The sequence below is a fragment of the Hirundo rustica genome, chromosome 1, assembly GCF_015227805.2.
Source record: "Hirundo rustica isolate bHirRus1 chromosome 1, bHirRus1.pri.v3, whole genome shotgun sequence".
In the NCBI taxonomy this organism is placed as follows: domain Eukaryota; kingdom Metazoa; phylum Chordata; class Aves; order Passeriformes; family Hirundinidae; genus Hirundo; species Hirundo rustica.
This window is the reverse complement of record NC_053450.1, coordinates 17,624,504-17,648,305: the sequence shown is the minus strand read 5'-3', so window position 1 is coordinate 17,648,305 and position 23,802 is coordinate 17,624,504. Positions and strand designations below refer to the sequence as shown.

Here is a 23,802-nt window from a genome sequence, read left to right as displayed (position 1 = left end):
TGGTTATGAGGTCGGCCTATTGGCATATTAAATGTAGGTTTCTGCCGCATTGTTGCCTCTTGCTGCAAAAAAACCCGCATAGTCACCTCTGAGTGCATCTAGAACTGAAGATGGCTTTTTCTTCTGAATTATGGTACATTTCACTGTCACTCAAAGCAAAGATCACTTCAACAATAATGGCTGTGAAAGAAAAATCTAACATTGTAATGAAGTTGGTAACATCAGGTATAAAATACCGCTCTCAGCCCTGCACAGACATATTTTGATGTAGAAATACAATTTTGTGTAACGTGTTTCAGTCCAAAGAAGAGATATTCAGGAATTATGAAATTCCATGGTTGTGTAAAATTTACATTAATAATACCTCCAATTGGTAATTTTGGCCCTAGTGTCCCTATAATTTAAAAGCTTTTGAAAGTGGCATTTGAGCAATACACATTGCAGCAGTGTCAACAAGGCAAGCCAGATGGCTGCAGGCACCCAAGAAGGTGGGAGAGCATGAAAGAAAAAGTTATGGCAGCACAGGCAAGATGCTCTCATGTCCACCTCTGTTAGATGGGGATTATATTACTTTAAATTATCTGTTAAGGGTTCTCTTCCTAAATGCTATGCTTAATGAAGCCTCTGAAATCTCTACTGCAAGCACAAAATAATCCACCACCCAAGCGTCACAGGGAGATAAAAGGTGTGCGAGTCACCTCTGCATGCATCGGTGTCACCCTCTTGAATGTTGCAAATGCTCCCCACACATGGCCAGTTATACTCCTTTGTGGATTACTCATAACTTCCTTCCCAAAAGCTGCAGAGCAGTATATGGCACTGTCAGGCTTCCCTGGATCCCTTCTTCTCTGGGTCACGCAAGGAATGCCACACTTGTTTTGCTGAAGGAGAAAACAGGAGGCCAGTGAGGTTTAAATGGCCAGAGGTGGTGGTGAAAGCTTGGGGGGATGGAGCCAGACAAACCCCACTGTTTTGCCTGTTGGGTAGCATTGCTGTCCTCTGATCTATCCACAGATCTTAGGTTTTGGACATGGGGAACTTGTGTTTTGATAGTCACAGTGTGCCTGCACACTGAGACCATGGCTGTGAGATGAGTTAAATGCCAGAAAGTCTGATACTGTCCCGGGATTGCAGTGCTGAGGAGTTAGAGGTTTCCAGATTATTGCATTGGACTAAAGATTAGGTCACTTGCATTTGTGAATGCAGTGTGAGGCAGCAAAGTAGGTTGTGTGCAGCTGCAGCCCAGCTGGAGCCTTTAATCAGCCTGGTGAGTGCTTACACTTGGAACTGTACTCAGGTTTTCTCAGTCTAATTCTGTTCTCCTGGAACAGTATCCCACACAGTACCTCCCGTAGCTTGGCCTATACCTGACAGCTCAGCTGAATGGGGTATTTTTTATACTTTTCTACAGTAAAACACTCACACGTTTGACATTTCTATCATGCTTTACTGAACTTGTGATTATAAAGGTAATTTACAATAAAGCAATTAAATAAACAATAAGTTAAAACACAATACATTTATACATAGTATTTCAAAGGGCTCAAAAGACTATCAGTTCCAATACATAAAGACTTTAAAACAACATTAAGAGTCAAAGTGTATCCACGCCTATACTTACCATTGTAACAAGTGTTAAGACTCCCAACAATGTACATTTTTGGTTACAGTCCTTGTATACGCACAAGACCAGTGAAATGCTCAAGCAATTGCACAATTGAGAAGAGCACTACATGAGACAGGCACAAACAATGTGCTGGAAGCTGCCTGGGGAATACGGGTTTTACCTCTAAATTGAATTGACACTTGAGACAACAAATGGAAAGTGCTAGCATGCTTTCTGGAGCACAGGTGTGATACCCTAAGGGAAGATCAGTGCTGTCTAGAGAAATACCCCACCTTTCTCCAGCCATTTGTTCCCTCGAGCATCTCACACTACCCTTGAGCCAGTGCAAAGTGCTTGTACATTTGCTCAGTGAACCATCCAGGGAGAGTGACTGAGCTAAATCCTTGCTCAGCAGTGGAACATGAAAGAGCACTGGGCTCGAATTCCTGATTTGCCTGGTTATGTTCACTGTGCAGATGTGCTGGCACCAGAAAGTCACCAGCAAAGGGGAGGGACATGGTGCCTGCAAGCAGGAGGACTATTTCTGTAAGCAGTAGTACTGTTAAAAACATCTTGTAGAAGTACGAAGTTCAGCTTATATATTTTTTTTTATTTTATTTTGAAACAAGGAACATGTTTTTGAACTGATTTATAGTGCAAATCAAATAGTCAAAAGCAAATTATGGACTCTGCCAGAATATACAGTAACCTTTTATGTTCTATCTCATCCCTCTTCCTCTCTGCCTCAACCAGTTGGTGCCCAGGGACAGAGCAGACTTTAGGTTTTGATATTGAAGGGTGTTCGGCGTAAAGAGTGCAGGGCCACCAGGCAGCAACCACGAAGCAACGCTCCAATATTGTAAATAGGATCTGTTCCTCCTCTCTGAGTACTCAAAGCCCACACAATGGTTGGTACAACAGGGGCTGCTACAGCCAGAAGATCCCCGAGGAGACTGCTGCTCCAGTATCTCCTCTTTATTCCTGTATTAACATACTCAAAGGCTTCATCATCATGAGTTTCTGTAAAATCAAGTTCCTTCATGAAACGGTTTTCATTAACTCTGTGCTCCACCTTCCTGCATGGAGACTCCATAGGAGACAAAAGGATGGCAGAATTGGGATCACTTGGAGTTAAGTCCACTATAATACCAGAATCACTGAAGCTTCCAAGAGAAAATTCACCCAATTCCTTCAGTGAAGAAGGTGGGCTTAGAGGACAGGTGTCTTGAGCCCTGAAGATGTTTTGAATGAGCTGCTCCACATCTAAGCTATATGGCACCACGTCGGTCTGGATGGCCTGTTCCACCATATTGCTTTTTTCTTCCGCCTGGCAATAAGTTAGTTTTCCATCCAGAATGATTTCAAGCATCTCTTTATTTATAGCAGCACTGAAGGGAGCTGGATCACTCAACTCAGAGGTTGTGGTGGTCAAACTCTCTCCAGATGCGTCAATCCCATTACCTCTGTTCTCACTAAGAAGCAGATCTCTGTCTGCCACCTCCTCCAGACCTTGGTCCTCTGTGATGGGGCTGTCTGGCAGGGTGGCACACAACGCTAACAGCTTCCCCTCTGAGTCGCTCGTGTATTCCAGGCACTGCTCATCCCTCACAGAGTGGTTCTGAGCTATCTCCATGCTCTGCAGCAAAGATTCCAGTTTCTTGTTTTGAATGTTTATGTCTGTGAAGTATTTCTGAATTTTTTTGTCTTTCTCAGCCAAGCTGTTTTTCATGCTTTCAATAACCTGCTTAAGTTGTTTAATTTCACTTCTTGCTTCCTTTAAGGCCAGCTCTGCCTCTACACGATTGCACTCTTCTTCAATCCAGTCTTCCCTCATCCGTCCCAGCTGAGCTTTAAGTTCTTCTATTTCTGTTTCCCTGTAGCAAAATAAAAATTATTTAACGCTTCTGCTGACTGCTCAATTAAAGTCAACATGAGGCCCCACCACACAGTGATGGCTCTGCTGCTGAGATGCTCCAAGAAGGAAGCAAATTTCTCCATGTGCCATTTGTGGCCATCTCTGAGAGAGCCAAGATATGCCAGCTGACTGCTAACGGGAGTCACTGATCTCCCCACAAAACCAGCAGCCTTGTGGGCTGTGATGATCCTAGACAATTTGAGGCACAAGTGGTGACCTCTAGGTCAGGTCTAAGCAGTGCAGTGCTTAAAATCTCCCCTACTGCCTCGTCCTGGAGGAAGTGGGAAGCAGCTGCCTGGATGCATCCCCAGTGCCTGCCAGCAGCTTGTCACGTACCACCAGAGCCGAAGCTGGCCTCAGGCAGCCAGGGAGCTCAGCGCTGCAGCACACAGCTGCCTTTCCCCAGCAGGGAGACAGGCTGCTGCAAGCATGTGGGGAGCAAGTGGGGGAGAGGGGACTCCTATGTCAGTTCCAGGCCTTGCAGATGCAGAGAAAGAGCACAGGATCCCTGGAACTCTGTCCTGGGCTCCATTCAAACAGCCCTTTGTGCCCCCTTGGGTTGGCCGTGCTGGAGAGCCAGGTCTCAGAGTGCCGTTTTGATAAAAGAAACATTGTTGCTGCCTAATGCACGTTGTCCCCTCTTTGCTCAGCATCCATACAAAGAGCTATTGTGAAAAATTCAGTATATGTGACAAAAACACAAATGGGGACAGTGGTGTGGGTATGAACTTTTCTTTCACTGGGGAGAAGGGGGACATTTGCAGTCCTACTTCACTGAGAGAAGTAAAACAGGACACTAAAGTAAGGCAGGTAGAAACTATTCTATGTAAAAAAGTTCTCAATCTAAATGAGATTTGTAAAAGGTTGTCCTTTTAAAGTATTCTATTGTGAAAATGCCAAAAAAGAAAAAAAAAAAACAAAAAACAAAAAAACCGACAGCTATATTTATAAATAAACTCATTGTTTTGCATCCTCTTAGTACACTCTGAAACCTGAAATACTGAAAACAACCTAATCTGACTAATCATATTTCAAATTTCTTAATGGAAACTTTATTGATCAAGAAATGAGCAAAATCACTCAGGATTCCCACCCCTAAATGTTCCCAAATAAATCTTTCTGACTGATTTCTGAAGTGGGGTTTACCTTTCTTTAAGTTTGCTTTCAGATTCCTTCAGCTTGGTTTTCAAATGCCGTACTGCCACTTCTTTCTGCTGCAGAGGAGTCAAATACTGCTCTGGATTTTGTGGCTTAATGCTGTGATTGTCACCACAAGAATTGTATCTTCCTGATCGCCTGAAAAAACCCAAAACAAACCATCACGTAACATCATTCTTAGAGTTCTTAAGTCCTGACAGAATGAAAAACATCCCATTGACTGGTAAATGCTTGATTCCTCTGGGGCTCCTCAGTGTCCACACAAGTTACTTCACCTTGCAAATCAAAGTACTTGAGGAAACAGCTGATTTATAGCTACAGTGCAAAATTTACTATTTATTGTACTTGGCTTCAGTGTCATTACATCAAATGAGGCTTTTAACTTTAAAATACCTGGCCATCCCCTCACCCCAAATGGGTGGTGTGCCCAAGAGCAGGCAGGGCAAGGCCATCATCTACACACAGCCAGGCCAGGCAGCCCAGGGAGTGAGTTCAGCTCCACACAGCAGTTATGAAGCTGAGCACACTGAAATCTACACTCATCCTGTCTAGCTCTGGGTGTCTATCTTAAATGCTGGGCTGCTAAGTTGTCTGGGAGAGAGGGCAGCAGCAGCAGCATGGTGGCCGCTTCTCTGCAACATGTGTCACATGCTCTAGCAGGTATCTGTTCTTTCCTGTACAGGAAAATGCTCTCCTCAGGGAGGTGCCTAAGGCTAGGTGGGGTGAATTTTCACCCAAGGGTATCATGTTTCCTACACTACCCCACCCAACTCTCTTCAAAGTAAAAAGAACCCTACAACAAAAGAACCAGTGCATCCTCATGACAACTGATGGCATGAAAATACAGGAAATATCCTGCCTTGGAGTGAAAACCAACTGCAAAGGACTTTGACTTAAAGTAAACTTGAATTTTACAGTGCTGAAACAATAAAGTTTTACATGGTATCGAGAACCTTGCTGACTGTTAAGTCACCTATACAAGGCATCACAACTACGGTGAGGAGCAAGATGACTTGGACAGCAACTCCTACAGCTGATCCCACACTACAGTGCAGAGCAGGTGTCAATGTACCCCACACCAGGAGGCTGAAACACAGACTTGCCTCATCACTGGACTGCTGTCACTCCCTTTGTATGAGCCCGAGTTGCTGCTGCTGGCTGAAGAAGCCCTGTAACTCTGATGGATGTTAGCAGGACTCAGATGGTTTTTGCACAGTGTTGATGAAGCATCCTTTCCATGTGAAGCAGGGGGACTGGCTCCAGACTTGTAGGATAAGGATCCATTATTCCGACCATAAGGACCACGACTGGAGAAGAACCAAAGTAGTGACAGCATTATTTTCATCACACAACCCATTATGTGCATTATTTGATGCACAAAGTTCTCTAAACAATAAACCAGAGAGATAACTGTGAGTGGCTGGAAAGAAATCAAGTTGTGACATGATCAGCCACTGCATGTTCTTTCACTGGCAGGGGGCTCTCAGTCTGCATTATGTGTTCTAAGGAAATCTCAGCCATTTTACATCTCTCTGTGGACAGCACAGTTCCAAGTGACTCCATCAGATCATCCACGTTCCCTGAATCTTTGACTCTGTTAAGTAAGGAGAGGCCTGTGGTCTGGACGAATGTCAAAAGAACCACACTCCAGCTTTCCCTGGCCAGGCCTGCAGAGTGGTGCCTGTGCAAGAAGGGCTGTTCTAAGACTGCTTTCATGCTCCTCAGCAAGCAGCCTGAGGGATCACAGTGTGCACTGAAAACAGATTTTGTTTGGGCCACTGTTCCTCTCTGTTATTTGGCAAACTGGGTGCTTCATCTGTCATGGTCAGCTATTCATTCACCTCGATATAGTTTGAACCCCATGGAGAGCAGGCTGAAATAGTATTACAAGAGAAAAAGGAAACCACAGTCTTTTCCTTTTTTTCTCCCTTTTTTTCTCATTCATATTTACCTTTCTTTTCCCCTTCTTTTTTAAAGAATCTGTCAACTGCTCAAAAGCAATCGGTACCCTCCTGCCTGACAGCTGCCCAAGGGCTGGTGTGCTCTGAGGCCAGCTTCCCGGGATGTGTCCCTCTCCTGCTCACTTGGTTTGTCATCCTACACTACTACACTTCACTCACCCAGCAAAGTTGTTCTCCTAAATGATAATGAAAGGGCAGGTTTTAAAAATATAAAATAAAAAAACCAAACAAAAAATAACAGAAAAAGGCAAACTCAGCCAGCAAAAGAGAAGGCTTGAATATAAAAATCAAATACCACAGAACTATGAAGCAACATCTCTTCTTTAAATTGTTTTGCTTGGTTTTTTTCCTTCTCTGCAAATGGAACAGTTTATAAGGAACAGATGGCTGAGTGGCTGCTGTGAACCTTCATCACACTGCTGCGGTTTGGGTGATTTTGTAATTATTTTACAATGAAGTACAGGACTGTGGTTTGTGACAACACTGAAGTGTTTCAAAGCAAGTAAAGTCAAACAGTTAAAAAAGAACATATTGCAAAGGAGATATCTCTTTCCACTTTATACAGTGTATCATCAACTCTGCTGTGTGGCAGAATTTGCAGACACTGTGCTTAACACAGCAGCACATCTGAAGGAGCCTTATTACAGAGGACTTCCAGTGCAGGATGTCAATATGCTCTAGCTTAAAGTTATATTAAAATGCACAGTAGTATATGAAATGATACAGAATCTTACTGAAATTAAGGTGATTTTAGGGCTTTGTATAATACTTAGTACCATTTTTTTTCCCACAGCCAGTAACTTTACTTATTAGATGTAATCTAGAGGGAATTTAAGTAGTGTTTATTTTCCTAACAGTCTCATGATACAGATAGGAAAGCTCTCTCAAAGCCCCATTCTGGTGACCCCTGTGTGCCGGGGCACATGGCCACCTTCAAGACGCCCGTGTGACTGAAGCACACGGGTATCCTGCTCCGGTCCCAGCCTGCCTGCCAGCTCTTCCACGAGGGGCAGGAAACCAGTCCTGTCAGTCTGAACTCCTTCCTCCTGCTCCACAAAATGTAACCAGCAGGGATTGCGTGGGCAGAACACAACGTGCACTGCTCCATCCCAATGCCCCTGTGTTCTCAAGCTGTCTGAATGTGCAGTTCACACATGACAGGGAGAAGTCTCACAGAAATCTTTCATGAAAGGTTCATTTAGGCAGATAACTATGATATGGGTTTTTAAAAATAAAAAAAATTGCCTATAGGTTGGGCAAGGGTATTTCAGGAAAAAAAAAAAAAAATCCAACATCAAAGGCAATACTGTCTACTTCTCACAGGAAAAAAAAAAAAAAAAAAAAAAAAAATCATGATCTGGAAAGGTGCAAGCTGAGCTGCCAATTTCATAAAACAAAGTGTTAGGACCAAAAGGTTTAGGTTAACTGGTTAGAAATATTGCTGTTAATTAACATACCCAGCTTTCTCTCCACTCCAGCCAATGCCTGGATTGTATTTCCCATACTTGCCAAGAATAAACAAAAAAACCCCCCAACAGCTGGCTGCTCTGGCATACTGACAATTTTTGTGCACTGATTACAGCATTTTTTTTCTTTCTTATATTGCAGCTCTCACCACTGTGCTACCCAAGAGCCTTGTGTTAACCAGATTGTTTTAAAATGCAAGACCTTACACAGTAGTCTATCTTTGCACTAGCAATATTCAGGAAAAATTGCTTTGCTTACTTGCGAGAAAAAGAAGATCTCTTGCTTCCAGCAGCCGACATACGGACTTCAGGTGCTGAAATACTGCCCGTGCTGCTTGAAGAGCTAAAATCGGCTTCACTGCCTGGAAAGGAAAAGGAAGGAGTGAAAACATGATGGAAATTATAACTCAAAGATTGTTTTCAAAATAACAGTGAATCACAAGCATCCTTCCTTTGTCTGTTCTGGGTGAATTTCAGAATTTGCATGGATTTTCAAACATCCCTGAGGACAAGAGCTGGGTTTGTTCCAGATTTTCAACATTTCTTTAGAACTGGCACTTCAAAAGGAGCAGAAAAAACATTTGGACACAAAACCTTCACACTACAGAAGCCATTTTAGGTCTCAGACAGAAGCACTTGTTGTGACAACCTGTTTGCTCTCACAGCTATCAACAGATGAATGAGGCTGCTCACATGGCTCCTTAAGAAGCACAGTGATTAGGAACACACCACTGGAAATTTCTCATGGTTTAAACCACACAGAAACACTGCTGGCCACTTCTGGTTTGTTTTCTGAGATAACATAAATGTACATATATACATATATAGGTATAAACATGTACAGGCTAACGGTATATCTATATATTTATCTACATGCATATGTAGGTTTTCATGTGGCACAGAAGCATAGTGAGGCAGTTCTAATAACCTTAAAATAATCCAATAATCACATGTAGGTCTCAAGTGCATCTCAGGTACCAAGTCATCTATCTGATTACTGATTTTCTATGGATCACAGCTTTTATTTCACAAGCTCTGGCATATACAAGGAAAACTGCTCTCATTTTGCTACGGTCAGTAGTAGATAGATGCACTAAGAAAGTCTTATCCTCTGGGAAAAAAACACACCAAAGCTGTAATTTTTTTTTCCATTCTGTCAGTCCAACAGCAAAGGATCTATGCCGTACTCAGTCTCATGCCGTAGAGCCACAATAACGAATGGTGACTTCAGATGAGGGGATGGAAATAACTCTCCAACATCCTTTAAGCAGCTGACCAAGGGGAGCATTTCTCACCTGAGAATTTCTGGGTGTCATCCCATGGATAGACATCCCCAAGCCAGCAGCTGCAAACTTGCCATTTTTGCTATCTTTTCCACGCAGGGGAGATGCAGCTGCAGCCACCAGCATCACCCCGTTGCAGCTAGATCTTCTAGTCCTCATTATCTCTTAAATTCTTCACAGAGCTGATGTTGAAGGGCACCTCTTTCACCCTGAACACCTGAGACTGGGAAAAGTCTTTGTCAGAGCCTGGCTTCACAGCCTTAAAGAGGCTGAGATAGCCAGCAACCATTCTTATCATCTGGCAACACTTAGCAACTGGCTTTAGGATAAGGTGTGATTTGATTTAACCCAATACTTTCCCTACCTCCTGACATCTGGGACCAGCCTCCATTTCTCTGTGCCTCTGCATCAGCCCAGTGCAGGACATTCCTCAGCCCAATTTCAAAGTGCTCAGATACAAAGCTTAGCTCTTCAAAAGGGGATCCCAGGGACCCAGCTCTAGCACCTCTAACCAGCTCCATACACAGTACAACAGCCCTGAGAATCAGACCCAAGCCACCACAGCCATAACCAGATCAGAGCTCTGTGCAAATTTGCAAGGGGAGGGAAGGAAAGTAACAAAGCCACTTGGTTTCACGGAGTATTTATATCACGTTTACAGATGTAAATGTGAGTGACCCTCTCCTTGGGGAAGCAAAATGCTCATGGGATATGACATGCAACAGTTTTCCTGACAAACAAAATATCCCCATCTACAAGACTAACATACACTCAAAATAATCTCTTGCTATCACACTACACCCAAAACTGCTTTCCTGAACAAGACCCAAACAGGTAAACACATCACACAGATGTCATACCTCTGGTGTTCGGGTTCCCAAAACATTCCTGCGCTTGCAAGACACCAGCAGCTTTCCCAAGGCAAGTCCTGGCTGTGGCACAGAGAGCAGGAGCCCTAGCCAAGGTTCATCTCTGGGTAAGGAGATCGCATCATAATCAGATCTCGCTATCGAAAGCATTGCCGAGTAGCAAGGCTTAACAACTGCCTCTCCCTGACCTGCCTGGCTTGGAGCACCCAGAGCTCCAGGGCTGGGCACTGCTGGTAAGGGCCAGCAGAGCCTGAAAACACAACCACACCATCAGCAGAGCTTTCTGAAAGACTGAACTGCATCTGAGACCAGGAACTGTGTCTGCAAATCATGAACTAACCTTTCTGGCCCCAGTTCTAATAACAGCTACACACAAGCTTAACACTTAGCACAGGAGACTACTTATGTTTAAAATTAGGCATGCCGCTATTTATAGGATCTTTGAGAACATTTTATAAGTTAAAGGGGTCACTGCTAGTAATGGTTCCAAGTGCATAAATGATGTTCAAGCTAGTTTTGTGTGTAGCAGAGCTTGACAACAATGTTATTAGGAGACTTTAAAAACATCTTCTCTCATTTGGTAGACATTTCTGAGCAAAATAACACTGCATCTATCCATAAAATATCCATTGCAACATATTCTCCTGGGTAGGCGTGACTTCTGTCTTACAAATATCTTAACAAAACATGAAACTCCTTGTCTAGCAGCAGTGCAGGCAGGAGCTAAACACAGCTTCTCATTCTCTTAGGGCCGTTCTCCAGGCTGACAGCTTCTTAAGGATGTCTGTTGACTATTTTTGTCGCTGTGACTATGTAATGACAAAAGCTCACGCATGTAAGCCCGAGAACAGCCCATTAATTTCGTGTTAACGATGAAAGAGACCGACATTTCTCAACCTCGCATTCCTTTGTCCTAACTGGCTGTAACACTTGTTTAGTTCCAATCAGAGACTTTCCTCCTAAAAGGACTGTCTTACTAACCCCTTGCTGGAAAAGATGCTACACGTTGAGTCACCAGCTTCAGCAGTATGTCATCTGGAGTTCACCCTTTCATATTCTTCCGCGCTGCAGCCGTCAGTGTGGCAGCCCCTGGAGCCAGCCTGGTCCATGCTGGGGAGCCCGTCCTCCGGCCTCCCCGCCCGGCAGCGGGCCCCGAGCAGCACGCCCATGGGAGCACAGCTCTGCACTGCTGTGCAATGGGAGGAACAGCACAAGGACGGCCAAGGAAGTACTATCACATTTTCCAGGGTTGCTCTTCGCCGGGAATGGGTATCTGAGAAGCAAGAGTGAAATCCTGCAGAGCCCAGTGCAGTCCCTGCATTTCACCGCTCGGTGGGCCGCGGCGCCGAGCTGAGAGCGCTCCGCAAGCAGCATCGCGCTCTGCGCCGCCTTTTCGCCTCCTTGCCGCCCTGACAGCATCGCGACAGTCACCGGCTCGGCTGACACCGAGGGAGGAGAGGGGAGCCCGTGCCAGCTGCTGTGCTGCCTGCGACGAGCCGTGCGGGCAGCGCAACCCGGGCAGAGGCACACAGGGTGACCACGGTCCGGCATCTGCCACCACCGCTCGGGGAGCTCACACTCGCCTGTCGCACCACGGGAATCAACTGGGAGACTCTTACCAATGTCTCAGGGGCAGGTTTCCCATCCTGCATATGATGCAGTTGCGGATTTGGGGGCGGGATTGAGGAGCGGGAGAAGGAGCCGCCTGTGCGAGGGCCGGTTCGCCTCCAGCTGGCACCAGCGCGTGTTTATCCCAGCGGCGCAGGGCAGGCACCGCGCCCACGTTCTGCTGCGGAGAAGCTTCATCTCTAACTCTGCCCTGTGCCCTGCCCACATTCTGCTATGGACAAGTCTCACCTTTAACTCTGCCCTGTGCACTGCCCACATTCTGCTATGGACAAGTCTCACCTTTAACTCTGCCCTGTGCACTGCCCACATTCTGCTGTGGACAAGTCTCACCTTTAACTCTGCCCTGTGCACTGCCCACATTCTGCTGTGGACAAGTCTCACCTTTAACTCTGCCCTGTGCACTGCCCACATTCTGCTGTGGACAAGTCTCACCTTTAACTCTGCCCTGTGCACTGCCCACATTCTGCTGTGGACAAGTCTCACCTTTAACTCTGCCCTGTGCCCTGCCCACATTCTGCTGTGGACAAGTCTCACCTTTAACTCTGCCCTGTGCACTGCCCACATTCTGCTATGGACAAGCCTCACCTTTAACTCTGCCCTGTGCCCTGCCCACATTCTGCTGTGGACAAGTCTCACCTTTAACTCTGCCCTGTGCACTGCCCACATTCTGCTATGGACAAGTCTCACCTTTAACTCTGCCCTGTGCACTGCCCACATTCTGCTGTGGAGAAGCCTCACCTTTAACTCTGCCCTGTGCACTGCCCCAGCCACTCTGCCAGGCCAACAGCAGCACTGCATCACGCACACTGCACTCACATCTCTTACAGGCAGAACAGATCAGGTGCATTGGGGCTACCAGGTACATAAACGACAGAGCTTAGCTGTCTTTTGACTCCATAAACATGACCTCTTTGTATGTGTATCAGTCTCGAAGCAGGTTTTGCATATGGCCAGTGAAAGAGAACTGTAAATAAAACATTGCTGACAGAAACAGCTTGTCCTCAAAATGTAACGCACTTAAATTTGCTGAGCTTTCTTGCCTTCAAAAGCACTCTGTTATACAGCAAAGTGTTGAAAATATGCATACATATTAACCACTTTGGTGCAGCTACTTGAAGAGTAAGTGGTGTGCTGTCTCTCTAGATAGCTTGATTTAGGGGACCCCAGGAGTAGAGCTTGGGCCTGACTGTGTGAAAAAATATCCAGCAAAGTCATGAGAAACAGCTGGAAAGGTAGAGAGAATTCAGTTGTAATACCCACTAATGAAAAGGACCTGTATTTTTAGAGATTTGGTTCAATTATCTTGAGAGCTTTATGTCACAGCTACATCTCTCTAGTCCCAGTATTAACCAGCATAAGCAATATATTTCCAGGAAGCACTAATGCTGCTTTCATGTTTCTATTTAACATGAGGTTGTTCCTGCAAGATAGATTTTGTACACCACAAACAACCTAGGAAAGAAAACCACACTGCTCACATGCACTGGAAAAAAAAAAAAAAAAAAAAAAAAAAAGGCTGCAAAGAGCAATGAAATCTTGCTTTAACATTTCAGGATTTTCTTCAGGTACCACTCCTAAAAATGACCCATTTTGAAGGCAAAGTCTCCTTGTGGGAAATGTGCTGAATTCAGTGTGAAGACCATAGATGACAGTGGGTTTTGGCTCCAGTCCTTGGCCTTTGACTTTATATACTTGACTTAGGACTATTGTACGGCTGACTCTTATTTTGCACTTAACTATTACATTTCACACTGAACAGTAACTAGGTAAAAGCAGATATAACCTTGAGAGCAAAGAACAGGTCACAGCTCTCCTCCATGTGGACTGGTGTAATCTTTGGGTGACAGAAGCTGCTCCCATATGCTCTGCCTGTGTCACTCTCTCCACTATAATAAGATCTAAGATCAGGGGAGGAAGCTGACGATGCCCAGTAGGTTGCATTGGTTCAGGAACTCTTAGGAGAAGTGTAGATATGGGCTCCTTTGGTCTAAAGAAGACACTGTATTCAGACCTTTTCCTCAAGCTCTACTCAGGTGTGACCCAGCACAGACTGGTAGCACCAGCATTGCCCATATTTCAGAGGAATGAAACCTGCTGTGTGCCTGCACTCACGGAGACGGTCTGCTTCTGGTATGGAGGTTCACAGTGAATCCAAGGCATGCACGTGGACACACCCAGGACTACAGACAGGTGACTAAATCTGGGAGATGGGCACTTCTCTCTGGCATCTCCTGTGGGCATGTCTGGCATGCTCTCTGCTGTGAATCTTGGATTTTAGTACCTAATCACCCCTCTGGTTTTATATGAGGTTTAGTCATCAAACTCACATTTGTGAATTGTGCTCCACGAATAATGGCAAGAAACTGGAAGAGCAGTGTCTGGCATCCTCAATCCTCAGAGTACCAACAGGCATCCCTTCCCTATCCCACTGCACTGGCCAATCAATGAAGACATCTCGGGTGGACATCCACCCAACTGCTCGACAGTGCTCCCTCAGCAGACAGGTCTGTGGTCACATTTCAGCTGAGTGCTTGGCCAAGTAACAGCTGGGAACTGGGGCAGCTGGCAGAGACACAGTCAGAGGGGATATGGAGCAAAACTTTGGGTGTGGGTCTCCATAAATCGTTCACATGTGTTGGGCAAGAAGACTTTGAGTTCAAAACCAGATAGACTTTGGGGAAGGACTGTGACACAGATCCTGCTTCCCTGTGTTTGGATCTAATCACAATTTTACAAATGATTATTTATCTTGATTTTTGCTCATTTTTCTTGCTTATTCTTTTTACTTTGAAAGAAGGATTGTTATCAAATAATTAATCTCATTAAGCAGTTTTCTGATCTAAGTACTGTAGTTTTAGTACCACACTAATGCAAATTATAAGCATTGCAGATCTCAACATGAATACATAATGTGACTTATGTATTCTGTGAAACCACAATCAATCAAGCCCTTCTCTCAAAACACAGTCACTACAAAATAATTACTAACATTGGCTGAGAGCCATCATGCATATTCTGCATATCACTATGATCTGGGCTTGTGTTTTTCTTAATTGTTTCTAATTCACTGATTTGTAGAGAAGCCAAAAGCAGATGCTGGAATAGACAAAGAGCATTACAAGTTGGCATTTCTTTCTGCTTTATGTATTTTTAAGGATATTTGTCACACAGAAGTCAGCCTGACCTGTTTTTGGTGTTTTTTTTTTTTTTTTTTTTTTTTTTTTTTTTTTTTTTTTTTTTTTTTTGTGCTTCTGTATGGAGCTTACACCTTTCTAACAACACCTTAAAAATGACTCCCATAATTTCATTCTTCTCAGCCTGAAGTGACCTTTGTCAGGGGGAATATATGCTCATGGAGCAGAAGGGAACAGTCTGGGGAACTTATCTTCATGTTCAAACAAAAAGGCTCTTTGTTATGAGAGATGGAAGGATGCTGCTTTCCTACACCAACCTCAATACAAACATTGAGACTGGAGGTTCAAAAAATACACTGAGAGTTGCAGAACATAATGCTAACTTGCATTTTATTTTATAAATTTTATAAAGTTTTATAAATTTTATCTTTAATCCACCTATGAGCAAATATTTTTTATAAGCAACCATGCAGTATCACCTCAGGGGACTTTTTTATGTACCAGGCAGTACTATTTCGTCTGTTTGAAGGGAAATGGATAGGCTGGTCAGAAATATTTTTAGGAACTGGAAAATGTCATCTTTGGCAGGGATAACTCAGCAGTACACAGAGAGGCAGCAAACTTCATCACAGACTGGGAAAAGATCCCAGCCCTCCTGTCACGTTGGTGGCAGAAGTTTAATAAAGGGCTTTCAGAGGCCCCTTCAACACATCTAAATCTGTTTCCAGTGTGCAAGGAGGAGAGAAGCTGTCTGGGGCACAGCAACGAGCTGCACAGGCCCATGGGCACCGTGTATCTGCAAGTGCGTGAAATTTCATGCAAAACCTAATTCAGGTTTTGCATAGTCACCCTTAATAGAAGACATATGGTTTTCATTATAACGTGCATAAAACATTTTAAATCAGTTTGACATGTTTTCAACAGGCAAGGGAAAAATACTGGAAGGAGAAACATATCTGGGAGGTAACTGATTAAACAACCCTGCAATCCCACGATGAAAAGCAAAAATTGTTGTAAGCTAACCAAATATTTACTGTAACACACATGTTGAAATTATTACAAAAAACCTAATGAAGTTCAAGTGCCATCTATTGAAAACATCAAAACCTTACCCGGTTGGTTGCATAAACTATATTTTTTACAGCAACAAATCCAAGGTAGCTCTGAGGCCAATGCATTTCAAATTATGCCTGCCATCGTTTGCTGCTTTTTTCACTCTTATTGCCAAGAAGCAAAAATGACAGACAAGAAGCCTGTGTTTTTCAGCTTATTAATCCTTGCAGGTTTGTGGTCAAGTTGTATTCCACCAGCTCTAGCAGACACAGCTTGCCCAGATTTCAAAAGTGAACATCTTCCTGTTACTTAGACAATCTAAAAAAGGTGGAACACCGACCTATAATGAAGTGCCTCAGCACAGAAGTAAGACAATGTAATACTAATAAAATATGAAACAAACCTGGCAGAATTTTAATTTCTTTTAAATACATTTTATGTAACAGCGTATATAAAGTACACTATTATAAAGCAGGTTTGCCATTTTTTTTATGCCACATTAAAGGCAGTACGTTTCAGATTCCTTGGGGAAGCTATGTCCACCTTGCAGTGGCTGGAGACTGAATGTACAAAAGGAGGCCAGGTCTCCAGCTCCTGGGGGAGTTATGGGAATTTGGAACTGGTGCTATTCTCTCCCTAACTGCCATCTTAACTGGGAACCACCTCCCACCACTCTCACTCAGCAAAGCTTCTCAGCTCTGCCAAACTCTTGTTTCTGTGCATGCTTGGAATCAGGTCACCTTAAAAAGTGATGAACAGTTTGGTGCCACTTTCGAAAGACCTGGGTGAGTGTTTCACACCATAACCACATAAATCAGGATCCACACAAAACAAGATCAATGACAGCTCTTTTATGCTGTCTGCTTTACTGGGGAAACAAAAGACTCCACCTGGGATTCTTGGGGCCAGGCTAAGCTTTGAACTGGGAGGATGCTGCATGTGATCTCCCCATCACACTCCCAGGAACACAGCATCCAGCAATAAAAACTTGGAGATGAGGTCCTATCCTTGCAGCTTGTCATGCCCTTCTCCAGCTCCTCCATAAAACCACGTAGCTTGGAATGCCTAGCTTCATTAACTGCTGCTACATTAGTGAAATCCATACAGGTCTTAATTTCCCACAGCTCCCACCTCCATCAGGAGACTCCACCCTGCACACAACACAGCTGAGGAAGCTATTCTCTGCAATCTAAAGTTTTAGCAAAGTCGGGCAACTTCTATCTAGTTGTTCTGGTTGCTGGGTTTTATTTTATGAGTATTCTGGTTTCTTTACTGAAACAGGGACTGGACATGCATTTTTCCTTCATCCTAGGCTCTTCCCAAGCTCAGAATTCTCCACTTCAAGGGAGAACCAAAATAGAGTGAAGACATCTAAAGCACAACTTCATCAGGATTTAGATATCTAGGTACATAAAAGCAAGTAAAATACCACTGCTTAAATAGGCCAAATGTTTAAAATGAGGCCACTATCTGCAAAGATCCATAAGTTGTTTATGCTTGACCTTCCACTTCTGAGCCCAGTCACCACCCACTCAGTAGTGTCTTTATTTGAGAGTGAAATCAAATAAGTGAGATTTGCATGACTAAAATAAAGACATTCCCTTAGCTTTCCATTCCTATGAATAAATACAGATATATAAACACAAGGAATATATAGGCTTATCCACGCAATACTGCTCAAAAGTATTTGAAGGAATGACTACGAGGGAAACAAATCTTTTAGGTAGTAATTTGGTCACCAAAAATACCAGATCAGAGAACACTGAAAATATTGATGATTTGAAGTCAAACATAGCCAGAAAAAATGGAAAATCAGATTTTTCTACTTTCTGTTTGAAATGATACTTTAATTATGAAAACTAACAAATGCCTTTCTTCTTTTAAAAATGGGGTAAAAAATAAAAACAAATCCCCCAAAATTCAAAATATTTTAGATTGAATACGGCCTCTGTTCAGTTTGAAACAAAGATTTTCTTTAATGTTTTGGTTTGGCTGCAATCCCCAAATCAATTGTTTGCACAGCTCTGCTTTGAACATAGTAAGATGACAGACAAAAAAGCAATAGGGGATGAGAAGAAAAATAGAAAAGGAAATAATCTATCAATTCCTGAATAAACACTGCTCAGAAAACACTTTAAATCCCATGATTCTCATTAAAAAGGCATTAATAACCTGGAGAAATTCCAAAAAAGGTCAACAATAATGATAACAGCATTACAGGGCACTGTTTATGAAGGGAGATTAAGGGAATGCAATTTGTTTATTCTAAGATAAAAATGCATACTGACAACACAGTTTATCAAAGGAGGAGGAACACAGCTGGAAAACTGTAAAGAAAACTATGTACCAGCAATGCAGGGTTCTGGCTGTGATGCATGTTATTTCATGTAGAATTACTTGAAATAAAAACTCACGGTGAGTCGGAGTTGTACTCAGTAAAATGTATCTAGAGTAGGTTCAGAATACTTTAACCAGGGAAAGTCAGGAAGCTATTTTAAACATTGGCATAAATAATACAGATTGTAATTTAAAAGCAGAGGACAAAAAAAAAATTCCTAAGGGAAGATTCATAATGGACTCTTTCGTATGCACAGTATTCCATTCTGTGAAGTGGGCTGAAACCCACAGAAAGTAACCACAAGGCATAGAAAACTCACTGCAGTAAAAACACAAATTTCAAGGCACGTTCTAGGTTGATCTCATGCACATTTTAAAACAAATACTTAAGAACATGCAGTGTGTTTAGCATTGGTTTCTCCTTTTTGGCTCAAATTCCACTCTGGATTAGCAGAGGAGAAAAAAAAAACCCAAACAAACCTGCTAGAATATACAAAATTAATTTTATTGTTTTTACTGAAGATCACAGCTATTGCCATCTTCAATACCTACCTCTAAACCTCAGGGCCTTTGTTATGCCAGGCCCTCAGCTGTCTTTTCCCGATGCAGGAGCACGTCCCCACCAGGAGACCCTCATTTCTATCAAAAGGCATTTGTGTCTAGAGGATGTCTCGTGTGGCAGGGGTCTCATGCTGTGCAGCACACCGGGCAGTGCCTGCAGAAGCCCCCGACCCTGTCCCCTCCCCACTCTGATCTGCAGTCAGCACTGGATCTCTTGTGGGACGAGCCCGAGGGTAAGCTCGAGGCTGCGGGCCACGACCTCCCCGGAACGGTGTCTGTCCCACTTTCCGTGAGTCTGGAGCAGCAGCAGCACAGGGCCAGGGAGAGAGAGACAAAGGAACGTGCCTGCTGGGAACTCAGCTCCCAGCCCTCGGTAAAAGAGGAACTAAGTTAAAGTGGAACAGCTTCCCTGGGAGCAGACACCCTGCACCCCCTCAGCCGGCCCGGCGGCTCCTCATCAGGGCACTCCTCTCCTTCGTGTTTAAGTCCATCCCCCAAAAGACACACAAAGCGATCTAAATCTAAGTTTCTTTTCCATTTACTGACCTAAGCAACAAGGACATCCTTTTATTTATTTATCTTTTTGTAAGGAAGGAGGCATGTAACCGCGGATTCTTGCCCAAGGCCCTGAATCGCAGGCGACCTGTGCCACCAGCCCAGAGCTGGACGGGTCACTGTGTAGAACAGGTGGGACGCAGGCTTCAGCTTTTACTTGCTAATTTCTCCTTTACAACTTGCTGGCTTCTTTTTTGAATCCTCTGTTTTTGCTGTGACATTCTTGCAGCCTAAGAGTCTTCTGAACTAAGAAGAGTATGTCCTGAGAGGCTACAGCCTACCCACTAATTGCCTATGTCTTGACTAAGCAACATCTAAAATAATTTTTTAGAAGGGGTTGGATTATAAAATTTGTGACACAGAATTAAAAGATGGTTTTTCTATGTCATTTTAACAGGAATTTGTAGATTTGTGTTAAATACTATGAAACGCTCCAAAGTTGATTCACTACTTGTAGCTTCTATTTTGCTTATTCAAGTTTATAAGAAATATTTGGGTATTTGAACATGTTTTTCCACATCAATTCAAGCAAATTTGTTTAAAAGTTTAAATCTAAAACACATATAAATCTAAACTAAAAATCTACTGCTGTGCTAATAACTATTACCTACCTATCTAAGCATCTTTTGCTTATAATATTTATATTCTGGTTATATTCCAGTATTATTTTTCAGAAGTTACAGAGCACTTATTTCACTTCAGTGTGATTTAGTTAGCTTTAGGACTTTAGTTAGTCCTAAAAATATTTAATTTCTGTGAATCCATAGTGCAAAATGGGATTCAGAATCTCCCTTTGCAATGCTAGGCAGCTTGGGCAGCAATCCTCACAAAGTGAACAAACGGAGAGTGCCTAAGGTTATCAGGGAGGAACAGAAGAGGAAAAAGCATCTAATTAGACCTACTTGAAGATCCATGTGTGCTCTTCAAGCACAAAATTTCTTCTACAACTGAATATCTAAGAACTTCCCTTTCCATTAAAAAAAGAAAGAAGCCAAAAAAAGAAGATCCACAGAGACTGTGGTTGACTTCAATAAGAGCCAACAGCAGAGGCGTCAGAGGCCTGATGAGGACATAAGAAATACAGGTAGGATTCACTGACAAAACATGGAAGTCTCCCATGTCTGAGCTAACCTTGGTCCCATTCTCAGTCAACAGACCCTGAATGTGAATCCTAAAGTGAATCCTAAAGTAAATGCTTTAATATCAGAAAATGTCAGAAAAATCACACATCAGATACAGTGGGTTCATTCATTCTACCTCCTTTAAAACAAAACAGGACCTTAGTGCACTCATGCAGGCAAAGATAATCAATCCTTACACTACAAATTGGGAATTGAGGTCAGATAAATTGGGGGCCATCTCTGCTCTGTTTATCTTGGATGAGGACCATGAATTCATATATCCCTCACCTCCAAAATAGTTCCTGTAACCCCTAGAAGGAAAATGGCAGGTTCACCTGTTAAAGCGGTTTCGTGTCCCTTGAGCAATGGAACCAGTCACTTGGACCAGAGAAAGAGAGTCAGACCCCATCTGCTACAGAAGGTTGTCTAAGGAGACAATTCGATTCAAATTTCATTTCGTCTGAATCACAAAAGGTGAGGGATTTATGCCAGACAGAGGAGCTCCAACCAACAGCATCAACTGGCTGTGCTGGGTCTAGAATTAGAAGGAAATATTCAAAGGGGTCGTAAGAATCCAGATATCCTGGAGAATGCGGGGCAGGCTGGACTTTGCAAATCCCAGACCCTCAGCAGTATCTCCCCCACCACCATCCCCCAAACCTCACAGGCTGGCCACCTTCCAGACCTCACTGACTGCTACAACCACCAAACCTCTGCAGAGTGATGTCCCTCTGGGCTCCAGAACACAAGCTCTGAGGATGGCTTGGGCTGGAACCCAGACATGGTGCCCTCACTCCTGGAGGGTGAGATGTACATGTGCATCCCCGCCAAAGCACAGCCTGCTCCTCTGGGACCTGTGGAACTGAGGCCTTAACTCCCTGTGCTGGCAGGTGAGGCAAGCAAATCTGCACAGCTCCATAGCAACAGACGGAATTAAAGCAGTAAAATATGCAGGAGGACTCAGCACATACAGAATTATTATCCAGAAACATTTTTTTTAATTTAGAAAATCAGTAGTGGCTATTTTGTGAGAGGGCAAAAGGAAAGGTGAAGAGAAAGAAGAAAAGCAAAAGTAACTGAGGAAAACGAATAGGGTCAAAAATTGCCACAACTGTGTTTGTTAGATCCTGTATTAGAAAAGGTCTCAGAAACTTCAATGTCACAAATGAAATTATGAAATACACATATTAGAAAGGGAAAAGAGTGTGACTGAAACTGTACAGGAAACAAATGCTGCATATGGTTGGATCTGAATGTCAGGATGGTCATAATGGCTGCTATCAGATGTGGGACAGAAGTGAAGCATTCAAACCATGTGCTTATATCTGAGAAAGATGCCTCCTCCCTTTTTATTGCCAAGGTGATGTTTTAAAAAAACAGATCAAAGCCTTCCAGAAGCACAAGCAATTGACCACTGTGTCTCTGCTCTTCACCAAATATCAAGTGGCTTAAAGATAGAATGCTCAACTTAAAGCCCTCCTCATCTGGTTTAAGTTACTCAGGGAACATGGGCTTTTGCTCTTCTTCTTTTCACTTGCAGCCTCATCTGTACCTGTCAGAGAAACTATCCTCTACACTCATCAATAAACACTGTCAGATCAAGAGATTCCTTGTTATTAATTCAAGTAATTTAAGGGAAGAACTAAGGGTCAGTCATAGGCAAGATGTTCCATTGTTCGGTATCAACTCCGTTCACTTGGTCAATCTTCAGAACTGTTTTTTGTTCTATGAACAACTATTTAAAGTACACTGAACCTGGTATAGCTCATTTCCTAATTTCAGCATTCTTACACATGGGACACCAGCCACATATCTAAATAACTGAATATTCCTAGGAATGGAAGCATGAATTTTTCAATTTCACCACTCAAGTATGGCTATCATTGGTTGCAGGATGGGAACATGGGGTTCACTGATTAAATACTGCATTTCTAACTGGGTTAGAAATGAACTATGTTCTTTGACATACCCTTGTTCTAAACTATCCCTCCCCCAAGAAAAGAGGCAGTCTTGGAATGTGGTTTATGAGATGCTGTTAAATAAGTTACAGCAAAAAGACAGACACCAGCCTTCTCATTGTTCTTACCTTTGTGGGATGGAATGAAGAATGGCAATTTATTTTAAAGATCAATCAAGGTACTTTGCTGTCTCCAAATACAGGTTTTCCATTCATTTTGGTTTGGGGTTTTTTTCAAACAACCATACAGTGTGACTTTGTGTTAGAATACACAGTACACCATCAGCATTTTAAGAAGTGTTTCAACATAATAAGTAGATGTCCTAGCCAGTAGTTAAAAAGATTGATGAATTCCTTTATGTGCCATAGGAATTGTTCAAGTTAGCACATTCCGTAACTTGGTTTTTGTATTCTGTACTGCTGCTCCTGAACAACAGGGACAACAGAGCTATTATTTTCCAACTGCTTGCAGAAATTTGGTAAAGAGAATAAAGAAAAGTCATGCAAATACCAGATACAATGTTCTTGGATAAATGTGCTGGTAAAACTTGTCTTTTTAGTGTTTTATCAAACTTTCTAAGATAAAACAAAGTCCTATAAATGAAAAATTATGTAATCAGAAGGAAGTTCTTGACAGTGAAATAAATTTCCAGAATTACCTGTTAATTACCTCTCACAGAACTTACACACCAACTCATGTTTTTCAAGTGAAGCACATACACACACACACATCAGAGTCATACACTGCTATTCCCACACTGTCAGACTAAAATGAGGGAATGAGTTGACAGAAGACAGATGTCAGGAATATAACCTAAATCAAAACCTTTATGTTTTGTTTTTAAAATAACCAATCCAACTGCCTTTAGAATACAGACAGATATGGAAGTAAATTAGCAATATGGATTAATTTATCTGCTAATTTTACACTAATGTATTAACTAGTCACTACTCCTTGCTTCCACAGGGGACTCCCAGAAATAAGTTCTTGGACATTTAGTGTCCTAGGAATCTAATCCTCAAACACCAGACAACTAAAAAAATAATAAAAAACCCGCAAACTTCAGGAAAAGTGTTGTTTTAATAGCTAGACATTGTTAACAGACAAAGCATATTTTGCAGCTAACACTTTCCATTTCTTCTCTGATCTATTTGGCTTATTTAAGTGCTAGTCTTAATATTTGCAGTTGTCAGGAT

At 42.9% G+C, this 23,802-nt stretch overlaps 1 protein-coding gene across 1 annotated transcript in view; it reads right to left on the bottom strand.

Moving 5' to 3' along the window:
• Nucleotides 1-1,426: 1,426 nt before the first annotated feature.
• The window catches only part of SYBU (syntabulin), a 40,581-nt gene continuing 18,205 nt past the window's right edge, over nt 1,427-23,802 (bottom strand). The window contains exons 4-7 of the mRNA XM_040082728.2: nt 8,366-8,468; nt 5,783-5,986; nt 4,668-4,817; nt 1,427-3,480 (exon numbers count right to left, since the gene is read on the bottom strand). Coding sequence (XP_039938662.1) covers nt 2,385-3,480; nt 4,668-4,817; nt 5,783-5,986; nt 8,366-8,468 — 1,553 coding nt within the window. The 3' untranslated portion in view covers nt 1,427-2,384. The remainder of the gene's footprint in view (nt 3,481-4,667; nt 4,818-5,782; nt 5,987-8,365; nt 8,469-23,802) is intronic.